The sequence below is a fragment of the Rhipicephalus microplus genome, unplaced genomic scaffold, assembly GCF_043290135.1.
Source record: "Rhipicephalus microplus isolate Deutch F79 unplaced genomic scaffold, USDA_Rmic scaffold_770, whole genome shotgun sequence".
NCBI classification, from domain to species: Eukaryota; Metazoa; Arthropoda; class Arachnida; order Ixodida; family Ixodidae; genus Rhipicephalus; species Rhipicephalus microplus.
Window position 1 is genome coordinate 10,601 of NW_027465326.1, and position 15,482 is coordinate 26,082.

A 15,482-nucleotide genomic window follows, 5' to 3' on the forward strand; every position below is an offset into this window, starting at 1 on the left:
CTAGCTTGACTCTGTCTGTCCTACAAACCTACAAAAACACATCAGTGATATGCAGACTGAAGTTTGCTTGTTATAGTCAATATGAAGGAGCACTTATTTCGAGATAGAAATTGAGAATCCGTTGTGCTATTTTACACATAAAATATTACAATAATGGGAGTGCCTATTTCACATAAAAGCGAGGCTGATGGATGATCTTTGCTTCGATTTTTCACTGAGGTATTCTCTTGTCAAGAGTTTAAAGGGACACCAAAGGCAAATTTTGAGCTTATGCCGATTGTTAAAATAGCAGTTGAGAAATCTCGTAGTGCTACTTCTGTGCCAAGGAAGTGCTAACTTTGAAATAAAATCACATTTTAATGGTCCGCATTACGTTGGAGCACTTCAAATGACCCGCCAGAAAGTGGTCCTTTTGATGTCACTGTTACCATGCCGAACACCTTGCCCGCCTTTACTGCGCAGCCGCCGACACCAGTAGCAGCAGAGGGAAGGAGGGAAGGTAGCGGGAGCCACAGTAGCAACAACGGCCATTGGACAGTTTTCTGCAATCTCGGAGGGTATGGCGCTGCTTGCTTGGTTCAACTGGGCCCCATTAGATGGTGCCTCGTATATCCAGCCCAACCAGTCAATAGCGGTACTTTTGAACCACTCGCACCATGCTCCATAGTAATGCCAGGCAGTTTTTTTTCTATAAATCAAATAGAAACGGACAAGCAGCATTCTATTACTCCTCTTGTTGCACAAAAGGTTCTTTTTTTTATTGAAGCTACATAGTTTGATTACTAGTGAAGTTTGATTACTAGTAGTTGGAAACTCTCACGTAATCAGGATCGTTTTGAAAGTGTTCCACTCGTGGCACACGTCATGCGATACCTTTAGCTTAATTTCTCGGTAAGTAAGGCACTGCTGGTGATAAGATTTCTGTTTAGAGGTTGTCATAGATTGAGCTTTAACTCTGGCATTGCCTTTAGTGTCCCTTTAAATGTTAAGTCTGTGTGCATTGCACACCATTGTCGCGCTCTATAAATCCAAAGGCGGTGTGGCTAGACCACTAAAAATGCGTCAATTACTCTGCAGAGGAATGGCGGCACCATATCTCACAGTAATAGAGTTTTCGGTGTAGCCGCCACGAATAGCATTACAGCAGCAAATTATTTTGAATTTACTGTGAGTGCTAGGTGAAAAGTCATGTGAGGTGGTAGCTCCATGCAACATTAGGTCTAGGCATGAGTCTGCATAATCATGCATGCTAAATGGATGTTTTACCCATCTATCCTTTGTGATCTTGTTAAAAACATACATAACCCTCTAGAATTCCTTGTTGATTCTATGAATAATGCTTCAGTGCATTACATAAATGCGCTGTTGACAAACAACAAAAAATATTGAAACTTGCGGCTAGCAGCACGCACATTCTACTATGCCTGTATTCACAAGAGCACCAAACTGGGCGAATCTAGCAGTATTTTCTGCCCAAGAAACATTTGTTTAAAACTTGAAGGCAATCATTAGAAGTAGTAGTTCTTACATATGACTAATGGTTTACGGGTCTAGGAGTGCTATTCTTTGTAGAAGCTGATTAAAACTGGTCGAATGTGGCACTACAGTGTGCTGGACAGCTATAAAGATCGCTGGCCTCAAACAAATGTCCACACACTACACTGCCTGTGGCAAAAGTCGTCGCACAGCTTGTAAAGTAGAGGTATGCTTAGAATGCTCATGATTGTCTACAATGTCCTATGGACTTCTTCACTCAGGGATTCCTAAAATGGGAAAAGAAAAAAAAAATTAATAAAATTATTTTTGGCACCTATCGCGTGCATAGACACTGACTCGCCTTCGTGGTTTCAGGCACCAAACCAGAAGCTTTTCCATTTTTCAAAGGTTCACTAAAGGGGCCAGTTTTGTCACTAAAGGAACAAGTTCAGGAATACTGTTTACCAGTATTCCATAAGTTCATGGAATACTGATAAACAGTATTCCATGAACTTATGGTTATATCACTCACGGAGGCATCCGGTATCCCTAAGTAACTCTTCACCCAGCTCCACAAAAAATTTCAGTTCTGCACTGGAAGTTTTCAGGTACAATCTAGGAGGCATCCTACTGAAAGAATTTTTGAGATTGGTTCATTCCTAAAGGAGTTTGAAAAAACGGAACAGTCCCATTATCGTAACTCCATGATCATTGTGTTAGAGCACGACAAGAACGGGGAAAAAGTTTAAGGCACACACTTGAAAGGATACAGCGCTGCGTCTCAACACGAGCAGGCTGCTTTTCCTCGTTCTTGTGCTGTAACATAGTGAACCATTACAAACTAGCCCTGTTCACTGTACTGTAGGAGGTGAGCTTTCCTGCAAAAGTGGTCTCTCTTTGCCTTGGCTAACGTCCACAGACACCGGTCGGACCAAAAGCTATGCTATGATGAACATTAGTGACCAAAACCCCGGCATGACAATGGCTTGCTAGTGAATGTTTAGCATACCATAATTTTTGTTGAAATGGATTTGGAATGTCCGTTCCTGTTTTCTTGCGGACAGTTATCATTCCAGATTATTGCGACACACCGATTGGCTTTGTCAGACTCATCAGGTAAGGCTGGCTGTAGCTTCCAAAAAGCACATGAAATTTGATATTTTAAATACTATGTATACTAGAAATATAGCTGCATACTATGTGCACAAATAACTCTAAGTTTTATCAAAGTATATGAATTAAAAATAACAAGCATGGCAAAATAAATGAAGGCTTTAAAGACATTCTTTTTCCATTATTTAAAATAAGATTTATAACAAAATTTAAGGGGACTTGTACTAATTTATGAATATGACATACCTGTCAACAGGCTGAACAATGAACAGCTGAGACAATTATTGTATCGGCACACACTGTACACAGTGCACAAGTTAGTTTGAAATAACTTCTCTTTGCTTCGACTTTCCGAAATCCTAGTTACATTCAAGCTTATTGTGATGCACTAAATTAGCAGTAAATGGGCCTGAGAGATTTTTCTACGCACGATCAAGCAGTGTTTCTCTGGCTTGTTCAAAGATAAAGATAACGGACTGAGTTACTGTATATGCTACCTTTGAATAGCAGAGCAGCACATCTGTCTTCCAAGCGCTGCTGGCAACCATGCATTGCAGAGGAGCTAATGCTCTGGCCAATTTTAAAGACGATAGTTTTTCTTGGGGACCTTCAACGAAAAAATTTTGGTCTGTCTGTACATTTGTCTGTTTGTCCGCCCAAACGATATCACAAACGGCATCAAACGGCTAACCCCATCCGCAGCACCCACCAATATTGCTCAATATTTAGTGTTCATAGTTCTGCAATTGTCAATTAAAAAGCAATTATTGCACATATTTGAGGCGCCACAACAACACTTTGATGTTTTCTATGTCTGCCTTTATACTAGAAGAGGCACATACAAGTAACTCTAAGGAATGGAGCGTTTAATCGCGCTGTGCTGACAGTGCAACGCGATGCTCAAAAAGGTGTTTCCAATGCTTTGCTACGACGTCACGGTGGTGGCACCTGCCCGTCGCTTTGCGTTCTACACCTGATCACCTTTGAGACTGGCACACATCTTTCTCCGCGGGCTGCACGCCTTTGTTTTCAAAGATAATTGCCAGATGGCACTTGTCTCTAACGTGCCCAGATGCACTCGTTCGCCTCCGCCACACGCTCGAGGCACTCTAACGCAGCGCCTGCAGAATACCATTCACTGATTTTCTTGCGCGGAACATCAAATAAACATCTTGTTCACTCTCTCCAGACGCAAGACTATCGTCTTTCGACGACATTTACAGTGTAACATGTAGATTCAGGCCAATTTTTTCTATTTCATACTGCCACTGCTGCAGTGAACAGGATCGACACCAGCTATCGATAGCCAAATGTGTCAATCAGTGACACAGTAGGCATGTTGTATATAAAAATGGAGAGAGGCTTTGCCGCATAGCTGAGGTTGCTAGCCAGACCTACGTGCAGCTGTGTTACCTACTGGCAGCATGTACAGTAAGCATGTACAGTAAGTCTACGAGAGACAAAGGCGGCAGACAATTGCACTTCACTCAAGACTCAAAAAAATGAAGTATGCTATTGTAAGGGTAACGCCTTGTCCAAACCTAGTCGTCAACTGTATGCACACATCATACACTTGTACGCATAAATGTCTGCTGGTTGCCTCGTACAGGAAACACTTTATTTCTGGTAAAGCAGACAAACTGTTCCCATTACGATTTTTTTATTATCGTTTAAGCATTCCATTTGAGACTGAACTGTATATATATTTCAGTCCATGCTTACGCAAAGTCTTATAATGGAGTAATGTGGGCCTTCTTTAACCCAGAGTTAACAGCAAGAATAATTTTAGTGAGAAAATGTCTAGGCACTTTCATGCAAGCACCTTACAGCAGAGCGGTGTATAGACCGCATTTTCAAGCCCGGCCTGCGCCCACTGACTGAATCGAAAACTTTCCCGAGCTTTATGCCATAGGGCTGCGAGCCTGCCTGGCCCAACGTACGGAAGTTCGTTCGGCCCGACATTATGTAGGTTTGCTCTGGAATTAAGATACCGCTTTCTGATAGCGTGTCATTTCACTGAACATATTAAACTCTAACTTGAGAAAACGACATGTCAGTCATTATATACACCGGTCTACCGGTCTACTAGATTTTGCATAAAAATATAAGCTGTCAAATGAATTGGGCTTCAGTGAAGTGCAGCATTTCTGCATCACATATTCCCCCGCTTTGAAGTTCGGTTCCCAGCTCGCAACTGGTAGCTGGAATTGCCAATATCTTTTCCTCAGGGAGAGCAACCTTCAAATTTTATACTCATGTTACACGAGCCTTTGGAAGGCCGTCGAACTGATGGTCTATTTTGACTCAACTGTCAATCATAAGCTGCCACACGGGCAGTTTTGAAGGCCATTGAGTCAATAGTCTGTAGACTCAACGGAGCACCCCCTCCACTGAAACTTCAATGGCCCTTGAGCGACAGAAGTCGAAACAGAACGAACGTGCCTTCTCGTTCACAGTGTGCACATGCTCACGATTAGAAAAAAAGTATCTAGCCACTAAGCTTTAAAAGCAGTATACATGAGTATTGAGAATTATTTACTAGAGTATTTTTGCCACTTCAAATATGTAACTGCACATATTCTAAGTAGCAGCCACATGCTGGTTTTCAGCATGCTGTCTTGCTGCATATTGCTTGCCAGTTTCGCTGCTCAAGAATTTAAAAGCTAAATATGGATTTATAACTACAAAGAAATAATTTATTGAAAGATTGAAAAAACATCATAATACTTACTTGAGTTTCTAAGTGAACTTGTATGACTTGAGGTGACATGAATGCATGCAAATGCAAGCATGAATACAAAAATAAGGATCTGCACTCCGCAGTGCCACATGATTATTGTGAGAAATGCCAGAACCACTCACAACTGCCTTGGTATGAACTGTCAGTAAGTAATTAAACAAGTTATTTTGCAATAAACTAATCTTGCAGCAAATTGCACTGCACTGCTGCTACATAGAAAAACAATTAAAAGAAGGTCACCCGAGCTGGCTAGTTTTAGAAGGCTGCACAGGGACTATGCAGAGCAGCACAGCGTGGCAGTGTTCTTGAACACTGATACAAAGTGATCACTTGAGTAAAGTACGATATATATATACCATCGCTCCATTTGCTCTCAATGATGCACAGGTACAGTAACTAGCATGAAAAACGTTCAATACAAGATGTTTACAATGCTCAATTAGCATTTCTGCAAAAAATGAACACCTCTTCATCCCTGCACAAAACAACACTGCAGTTAGTAGTGCCTTGAGTACAGAACGCTGGTTAGACCTACTGACTGTAGGACGAACCTACAACATGCAAGTCTGCCACTAGATGTCGTCGCTTGACCAGTGCAGAATGAGAATAAACAAGCCATGATAACAAGAAATAATTTAATGGCAAGGTCTCCTGCTTTTTTAGAGTTGCACACATAGAATTTCAAATACATGATTTGTAAGTTGCCCGCTGCCCGAAAACAATTTTTCATTTTACAGCTCTACAGTCTGTACACAAGGTCTTCGGCACACACAGCACAAGATGTGTATTTACACAAAAATAAATTAACGATGGGCAATACATTAAGGGGAAAACAAGGGACAACAGCAATTCATAATAATCAATAAAGGTACATCCTCATAGAAGAAAACAACAAGGTTACAACACCAAACCCCTGTTAAATAGCGAGAGGTCCCTAAACGAAGCGAAGGAAACTTTCCCCCGATGGCACAGTTTTGTCACAAAAAGCGCACTGCAAACGAAACAATGCTCATACATTGACAGCTCTAATATAAACTCGTACACTGGAGAAAAAACTGCAAGGTGTGCGGCCAGAAGGCAAACAATGTTCGGGGTTAGAACGGCCCATTTTTGACACAGCCTCAATATGTCGCAGATGCTTCCACCTCTGAGCTCAACGCATGGCTATGTCAAGCGGCGGCTGAAAGAGACAGCAAACGAAATTCCGCTGCCCTGTATCCACAATTGATACGGCAACAAAGTGTAAGAACTTATACTTTGCAGAAGTTCCTCCGATGACCTTGACGCGTGATAACAGCTGGATTCTCACTTGCGGCATTGCCAGAACAAGACCTCTCACACTTTCTTCTCCTCAGTTGGTGAATGTGACTGCAGGTTCTGTTGCGCTAACAATCAAGCAAAACAGCCTCCATTTCAAGCCAAGAAAGTGCCTGCTTGGTCAGTTTAGCCTAGCTTAGTGGATCATAGCGCACATGTAGGCTTATGGTGTCAGTTAATTTATTCACTTGAGCAAAAAAAAAAAAAGTGCATCGAAGCGTGGGAGCAGTGATTATTATTATATTCTTGCATATTGTGCATAAAGCACTCAATGGCATGTTACCGCGAGAAATTGACCCCCCAGCTAGTCAAGCAAGCCCTACGCTGTGGGGTTGGCGCTGTGATTAAAGGTGAATTAAGGCATGTTTTGAATCACTTAATAATTAAATGCCCGGTACTCTATTTGGTAATCAAGAGTTAATTTTTTTCAAACTTCTTTGTAATAAGCAAGCTTAGTGTTGCTTAGCACGAAAATAAAAAAAGCATACTAAGCTAATTATATAGCTAAGTCACATATATGACAACAGCAGCAGCAGTGCACATGTTGGCAAACTACAACTGTTTACCTTGAAACTTCAGCAGCTGACATAAAAATAATAATAATAATAAAAAAAAAGCACTTTTAAGTAAAACCGTGTTTTTGTGAATTGTTTCATGCAGCTTCTCAGAGCTGCACATTGCCGTGTGCTGCTCTGAGAAGCAGCATGTGCGCCCGTGCGCGTGCACACACGCACACACACAAAACCGTCTTTGTGCTCAAGGCAAACCGATGTTGAGGCTAGGTTCAGTGTGCTTCAATTGGCATTAAAGAGACCACACAAAAGAAAGAGACAGACTGTGAAGCTGCTGAGCACAGTTGTCCGTTCCGTTCTCTTCTGTTTTTCATTTTGTGCACACTCCGACATGACAAAACAACTGACCGTGCAGCTAGGAGTAATAAAAACCAATTTTCCAGTGCTGCAATTTCGTCCCGGTGGCAACACTCATGCCATGAAATTTTTCCTTCTCTATCAATGACATTAAACACTGACTTTACTACATAATTCCCTACCTGCATTATTACATTTCCAATAAATTCACTCTCTGTGAAACACATATCTGAGGTAAAAATGAAGATGGAAAAAATTAGGTAAAGCTACAGTCTCGTGGCCAAGTGCAGTGTCTTAAAAAAGTAACTTTGGTAGGTCTGCATTCAACCTGTGCTGCTCACTAGCAGCATCGAAGAGGCTAGATAATTCTGGTAGAAAAATTTGCAATTGGGCCTGACCAATCAAAGAAGCGCCTTAGTTGCCCTAACATGTAGAAATATGTGAACACCATTATTTGTTGCTTTCGTCACCATGGGCTGACACACATTTCTGCACTGCCGCTAACTACCCTAATCGGGTTAGCTGTCAGACCATGCGACTACCTTCTGGCATCCACAATAGCCATCAAAACACTGCAGTGGCCCCCTGTGCAACCAGACTCGGAACGCGTAGCGCACACAGATTTCATGGCCTGCAGTAGTACGACTATGCATGTACATGAAAAAGGGAACACCCTTTCGGCATTTTTTACTTAACTGGTTTGCAAGACTTGAGCAAGAGGTGTCATAAAAGCTTAAGAGTAGTATGGACTATCTGACATTTGATGATAAGTGCATGCACCCAAGTAAGCATTTTTGCAACTTTGCCCTCTTGACTACGGAGGCACCACATCCTCACGACAATGTGCACAGTAGCAGATAGCCATAACTACTGCACAAATTTAACAGGGTTTTTTATCGAAATGAAAAAAAAAAGGGAACATTTACGATGACCTTCAGGCCTCCACCACTCAGCTTAAATCTGAACTTCGGTAGTAAACAAAACTTAATGAAAGTGTTCCCTTGTCTCTTGGTGCCACTGCACAGTGCGATCCACCACGAGCATTTGGCTGTATGCGTGACAAAAACAGACATCCTCTGTAGCAAGTTTCAGATACAGATTGGCTGCAGACAACTGCGGATCGGCTGCAGACTAGCAGGCGACGAAATTCCCAACTGAAGTGCAGGTGCTAACCAACAGCTCACGTGCTCAAGAAAAATTCGTGGAGCCATGTCACCTACTCCCCAATCACAGCGGGCAGCACTGAACTGTTCGTATGGCCGCACAACTCTCACTCTGAATGTACAAGAGAGCATAGACCTCTGGAAAAAAATCTCGCTCTAGTTACAAACCCTCACTGCGGCAGCATCATCTCCACGCGATGCCTACATTTCTACGGGAAAACAGCGCGATTATCTTTTGAGCACAGGAAACCTTAGGTTTGTTAGTAAGGCTCATCATTTCTGCAGTTCATTGTACATCTGTTTATAAAAAGATACCCTTAAGCAGTACCTATCTCGACAATTGCAAGAACACTATTGGCACTTGTTCTCCTGCAAATGTGTACCCAGGGGCAGTCTAGTATGCAGTCACACATCCGAAGACGCTATGAACACAGCCAGTGTACACGAGACAATGTTCCAGCTTTTTGACCATGCTATAAACACAACATTTAGTGAATCATCATTTCAAAGTTTTTGCACTTTTCGTGAAGTCACGGGCCTTACAAGGAGGAGGTCTATACTAAATACTTTCATGTAACTTCTGCATCAGCAAGCACATATGCTTTCTGGAAAACAAAACCAAAGCTAGTTTGTAGAAAAGATAATTGTAAACATTTGAACTCCTTTTTTTAGGATATCGAGGTGTAGGACTTTTCCAAAAAGTAAAAAAGAAAATTAAGTGCCAAGAACTCCAAATTTAACATACTTAAAAGACCCATAGAAATATTTTTAACGAGAGCATGTGTACAAGACCATGCAGGTGACACAGAAACAAGAATTTCAGTACCCTACACTGTTTCAGCAAAAGTACAAAAACTCACTGTTACAAGCATGCAACCTCCAGAAAACAAATGTATGTTAAGAGCTTCGTGTTTTGAAGCAGCTTTGCACTTGGAGCAAAGAGCAAACTAAGGTTACCATTATAGTCGGACAGAACTGAAGAAGTCCGAAGTGGCCCCATTCAAATGACCGAAGCATGACAGTCGATCGTCTCCGCAACTGAACAAATTGTCCCTCTCTTAAACTTGGCAATGCTCTCCGTCTAGCTCATGACAACAGTTTGGAGTGTGCGCTCATAAGTGCAGGCTTGTGTACATCCGCATTTGAGGAACAAATGCCGCGGACTTCTAAAGTTCTACCGGACTATATAGTCACCTAACACACTTATCACATGTGTAGACACCATGCCGAGCGTTAGAGCCATTGCCAAATTAGTCGACGCTTGCAAGCAGACAGAGGCAGCTGAAAATCGGCGCAACAACATCGACATACACAAGCTGTTCCCGGAGCCCTGCTCAGCAGTGGTTGTTTCCACTCCGTGCCCATAAAATGTGCTTGTGTTAAACCTTTAATGACCAAGCGCACCTACAGTGTTGGTGCTGTGCATTTCACTGGTCAGTCTGCAGCATGTTCCTTACGCAGCCATGGCTGAGCAAAAGTTTACACAATTTGAGTCCCAGAGTTACTACGTACCAGAGGTATGATATGATTATGAAGCACACTGCAGTGGGGGACACCAGATTAACTGCTTCACACTGGGGTTGCCCAACGTTCACTAAAAATCTAAGTCTGCAGGTGTTTCTGAATTTTCGCCACCAAAATGCAGCTGCTGTAGCTGGGAAGCTAACCCATCTTGTATTGCTTCGTGGTGCAGCACGCTAAACCTCCAAACTAAATGCTTTCATCAAAAATAAAGTACAACGTGTGTACGCAACACTTCAATCTCTACAACTGCTCGAAGATGAACTTGTCACAGGAAGATTGCGTGGTATCTGGTGGTGTCACAACAAATGCATCTGGTGTTGCTTGTATGCAAGTGCAACACCTACGTCTTACTCTTCAAATCGCTTCCCAGCCGATGCTTCACGTGTGTGTTGTCGCTCTTTTATATGTTTTAGTTTGCGCCCACAAGCATTGTTTAACAGCGTAAACTGTCCTTGCACTGGCTCGTACAAAAAGGCTCCTGCTATATTTTGGTCGGCGACAACCTAGTAATGCAGTTACACATGTTGACTGTCTAACTAAAAAAGAACTTGCGCAAATGTGCCGTTTTCTTATTTCCTTCAGATTGAGTGGCGCTTTTGGCTTTCCTGTGTTTAAGGCTGTCTTTGTGGCGCTGATAAAAGGATGAAACCTGAACCTCCTACTAACTGTAAGCAGAGATCATGATACCGACAGCCTGCCAAAGGTATTGAGAAACAACGAGCGTTTGTGGCCAAATTAACCTAGACTTTACGTGTATTCCAACGCATGTAATCCTTTTCAGATCTGGGGCAACTAGTGGCTTTGCATGCCTCAGTTCCACGCTTCAAACGGTAGAAGTGTGGAAAGCAGAAAACACTGACAGCAGCTCCATGGTGCTTTCTTTTGCACAATCTCCTATGCACTAAAAAGAGCTTCAAGGGTGGACCCCATTGCTTTTAGCTAAGCGGAGGATTACCTTGTCCATATTTAACCCTGCAGGTGAAGCGTCACTATAAAATACAATTGTACATTAATGTGCAATACCTGGCTGGCATCTTAGGGTGCACTATTTTAGTGACATACCATTTGATATCCAAAAAAAAGCCTAAGAAAAAAGACCATACTGGGTCGTTTACCTAGCATGGTGATTTGGCAAACATAAAGACAATAACCTTGGGAAATTCCCACAGCTGACTGAGTGCATGTAACAACATCAGCTGGGACACAGTGCGATGCATTTTGTTATCCCATTTTTCTATGGCAGCATGTGCGACTCTAGATTGTTGGAATTACGTTACGTTAACTCTGTTATAGCAGCACAATGTAATTATGAAGACGGGAAAGACAGGGGAAGGGTATTGTCAGAGCTGCTTGTGTGTTCCCTCATATTAGCTTTTTTTTTTTTTTCCATGGTAATTGTACGTTTTCCGGCAGATGCTGATATGTTAAATCTGGACGTAAGAATGTAGAGACTCCAGACTGACCAGTGGGGTTCAATACCAGTTTCGGTTTATGTGCGCTGCTGTGTCAAAAACACCCGACTTGTTAATGTCAGCCCCTTTCAGTGATTTACATATTAGCGAACCGGTGTGATGATGGTTCGCAAATGGCATCAAATGGCAAAATGTGCTGCCACTGCATCTTGCCGTTTGCAACCGGCCCTGAACGCTCTGTGTCAGTGGCACTCTCCCACCGCACACTGGGTGAATGAATCTGCCTACGAGGCTGACATCTTCCTTTGACACTACCATACCGGTCAGCCTTGTACAATCATGTCGAAAGCATACAGCGCCAATCGAAACGGGTATTGGCACTGTGGGTTAGAGGAGGTATAGGTGGTGCCACCAGTGCCCACCCGGTGCTCCCGCCGTACCCTCGGCGGTGGTCTGGGGTCCGCAGCTCGGAGCTTCCTGGGCCACGCAAAGGCCGCAGTACGGAATCTTGTGCACCAGCTGTACGAGCTCCGTGGCCGTCGAGGCTTACGACTCCGTCAGCTGGCGAGTGCACGTCTCCAGGGTCGCCGCGTGGCCAACAAGCAGCACATTTCCACCTGTAGCAGCACAATGTCAAAACAGCACCAACAAAATGTTTGCATGCCTATGCAGTTTGCCGTTGAAGCACGCACGATCTATCATGCTCGTGCAATGAAATGCGATATGAAATTTTTAAGCATAACGACCAGTATGAGCGACTGGTTGCGATAACCACGTGGCATCACGACAAATGTGATCTGATCTACAAGTTCAGAGTTGAAATGACCTGATATGGCCTGACATGAAGACTATAAGAGTGTGTGCACTACCTAGCCCTAACTTGTCCGTGCTTTCATTCATCAATACTGTACACTATTGTTAAAACTATGAATGTGCGCATATTGGTAGTAAAGCAGTTATGAAAAAAGACTTGTATACAGGTTGTAGTACAGTGCTGTAAGAGGCAGTGTTGTATTCAACATTTCAACACTGTAACTTTTGCTGAATTTCTTACTTTACATTTCATGTTTTGTATTCTATTATTGATTATATTATTAATCCTTTGTTTGTGATGTGTTGTTTGGCAACTTCCTTTGTTTTTAAAACCCGTGTTAGCTCCGAACTGTGACACCTGTGTGAACAGCCTTTGTTTTCTGTGACAGACGGATTTTTTATGGAAGCTAGTCATATTAAAACGCTTAAGCATAAACAGCCACACAAAACAGCCACAAATGTCCACACAAAACTCGCTCTCTTGAGCACTTGACAAGCTACGTACTTGTATCCATTTGAATCGCTTAAAAGTATGAAAAATCTAACATAACAACCTTCGGTTACCCTACTGGCAGTATGATTTTCGTGTCTTAAATTTAGCGTGTGAACTGGTAAGGCAAATGTGACGCACTCAAAAACCATGCAAAACAGTAAGGTATCTCATTCTTGACAACCCTTATTGGTGGGATTACGTTGAAGGTTTGGAGTAGGTATATGAAGGTTATAAATAAATGGGCTCGGCACATACATAACGTTTTGCAGGCACATATCGTATATACTCGAGTAATGAACCCATATTTTTTCAAACAAGTTGATATCAATTTGGGGAAAGGTTCATTATGTGGGAGAAAAAAGTCGCAGGAGCTATAACAGCAAAATTTCGTATGACGGGACCAAGAACCCGCTGTCCAACTGCTGCTCGCCTTCAATTCAGTGGCAGGACTATGCAGCCTCTCTTAAAGAACTTTGCTCACCACAAGAGGAAACTTTCCTTGTTTTGGCCTGCGAAATGGCGACGAAGTTTTTCTGTAGCCTGAAGCTCTTCTTGTTTTTTCCCGCAATGAAAGCGCACAGATCGACGCCGAAGTGTCATCCAGCTGCTCAGTTCCCATGCTCCAGAACATGCTCACTTTAAAGAGGACCTTCAACACTTTGTCAAGCAGCCATTTAATGAATTCACTAAGGAGCTCATTGCCGCGAAAATTCACCACCGCAAAAATTTTTAGTATTCATCCAGAACAAGCAGAGTTACATTGATTCAATCAAGATGAAATGACATTCTCTCTTCTCTCGTCCCAATGAGAGTGCTGGAAACTAAGGAGGGAGGGATGGCACAGGGAAAGAAAAACGACCCGCGTGCATCGTGACCTTGAGCTTTTTTCTTCCTTTTTTTTTTCTTTCTTCGAAAACATGACTTTCAAGCGATCGCGCGAGCACGTGCGGACAGGTCACGACTTCCTGCGGCGATCCCTGTAATGAATGAGCCCGCCTTGCTCAAATAAGCTAATGGCTAATACAACGGCTTTTAAGCAATGACTTTAGGTACCCTAAAGTCATTGGGGACTTTAGGGTACCTAAGGTACCCTAAGGGGACTTTAGGTACCCTAAGTACCTTTAGGTACTCACAAGAGAAGAAAAAAATATTTTTAGCTGAGGTTAAGAATCAACTGCAAATTACAGGCCGCGAGCTGCGCTATAATATTTCACTCGCTTGTTATCGAGAGCCTTGACTATCGATTGACAGCACTTTTGACCATGTTCAAAAAGTGTTGCAGGGCCCCTTGAAGTTTAAAACCGGCTGTGTCGCTAGCCAATTGGCCGATCATGCCGTGCACAGCAGGTGTCCAAACCGAAATTCAATATGACAATCCAGACAACAAAAAAATACAGCGTCGGGTGGCGGAGCATGCACGCGGCAGGTGCACATTGCACCGTCGGCGCAGTGGGTGCGGTTGCACTTTGTTTATTGCTTTTTTTTTCGTGCCCCAGTGCTTGCATGGCGCTATAAGCAAAAAGGTTTCTTCTGCAATCAAAGATGACGCTCTGCTGCAAAAGGTACAACTTCTAAATTTTGATCAACGTCATTAGCACTCGCACTGCTTGCAACTGCTTAACATGGTTGTTAAACTATGTTTTGACTTTTATTGCACTGTAATTGTGTGATATAATGGCATGATTTAACATTGTTTTGCTCATTAATGGCACTGACTATCATACTGAAATAGAATGAACAGATACATTAAAGTAGATTTTTTTTTTCCAAGGACCAACATGAGGGGGGGGGGGGGGGGTTCATTATGCAAGTAGATGCGGTACATGACAAAGGCATACTGATATCCCATGAACAAAACATATACATATAAATCCTGTCTGGCAACTACTTGCATTCTGAGTGTGCTACTAGTGATACCTCCATCATGTGGAGGATAACAATTAAACTTGTAAAGTAATCATGGATAGCATTATACGTAACTTTTAGCACCAAGAATGATTGAAGACCTAAGCCGATTAGATTTTAGTTGTGATCATAGCAAAAAATAATATGCAAAGGAAGTGTGAAGCAAAGGACTGGTTTAAGTGATGCTCAAAGAAGGTCAACGTCCAGAAGAAGAATTTCGCTTGTTTCCCTCCTACACTTATCCTGCACATCTACATTCACACTTATCTGTGAAACAACCCTTCGCACCTTCAGGTGCCGTCCTCTTCAAGACGTTTTGAGCAACATAGAAGCTCCGGACGTAGTACTGGTCAACAGACTCTTTCTTGTGCTTTAGTTCTTCGGTTTCAATGAGTGGTTTGTAGTCGAGGTTGATGTGGAAGCCGTGCTCTTTCAGCTCGGCGGGTGTCATCCACGCTGGCGTGCCTTCAGGGTACCAGGCGAGCCACTCAAACAAACCGGGCTCCACGTTGATGAGCATGTCGTCAAAGTGCAACGCTGCACACAAGACAAAGACATCAGTTGTCATTCTGCATGATGATGGCTCATCATGAGGCTTGTTACAAGGCAGAGTTAAAAGCGGCCCTCAAGACAAATATTATAAAAACAAAACACTAA

At 42.7% G+C, this 15,482-nt stretch overlaps 1 protein-coding gene across 1 annotated transcript; it reads right to left on the minus strand.

Annotated features, from left to right (window-relative positions):
- Window positions 1-5,950: 5,950 nt before the first annotated feature.
- On the minus strand, window positions 5,951-15,281 carry LOC142795624 (ecdysteroid-phosphate phosphatase-like; the record flags this gene model as incomplete). The annotated part of the gene is given in 2 exon segments (XM_075886093.1): window positions 5,951-12,231; window positions 15,114-15,281. A coding segment is annotated over 1 exon segment (70 nt), but the record flags the coding sequence as incomplete, so codon positions are not given.
- Window positions 15,282-15,482: the final 201 nt, after the last annotated feature.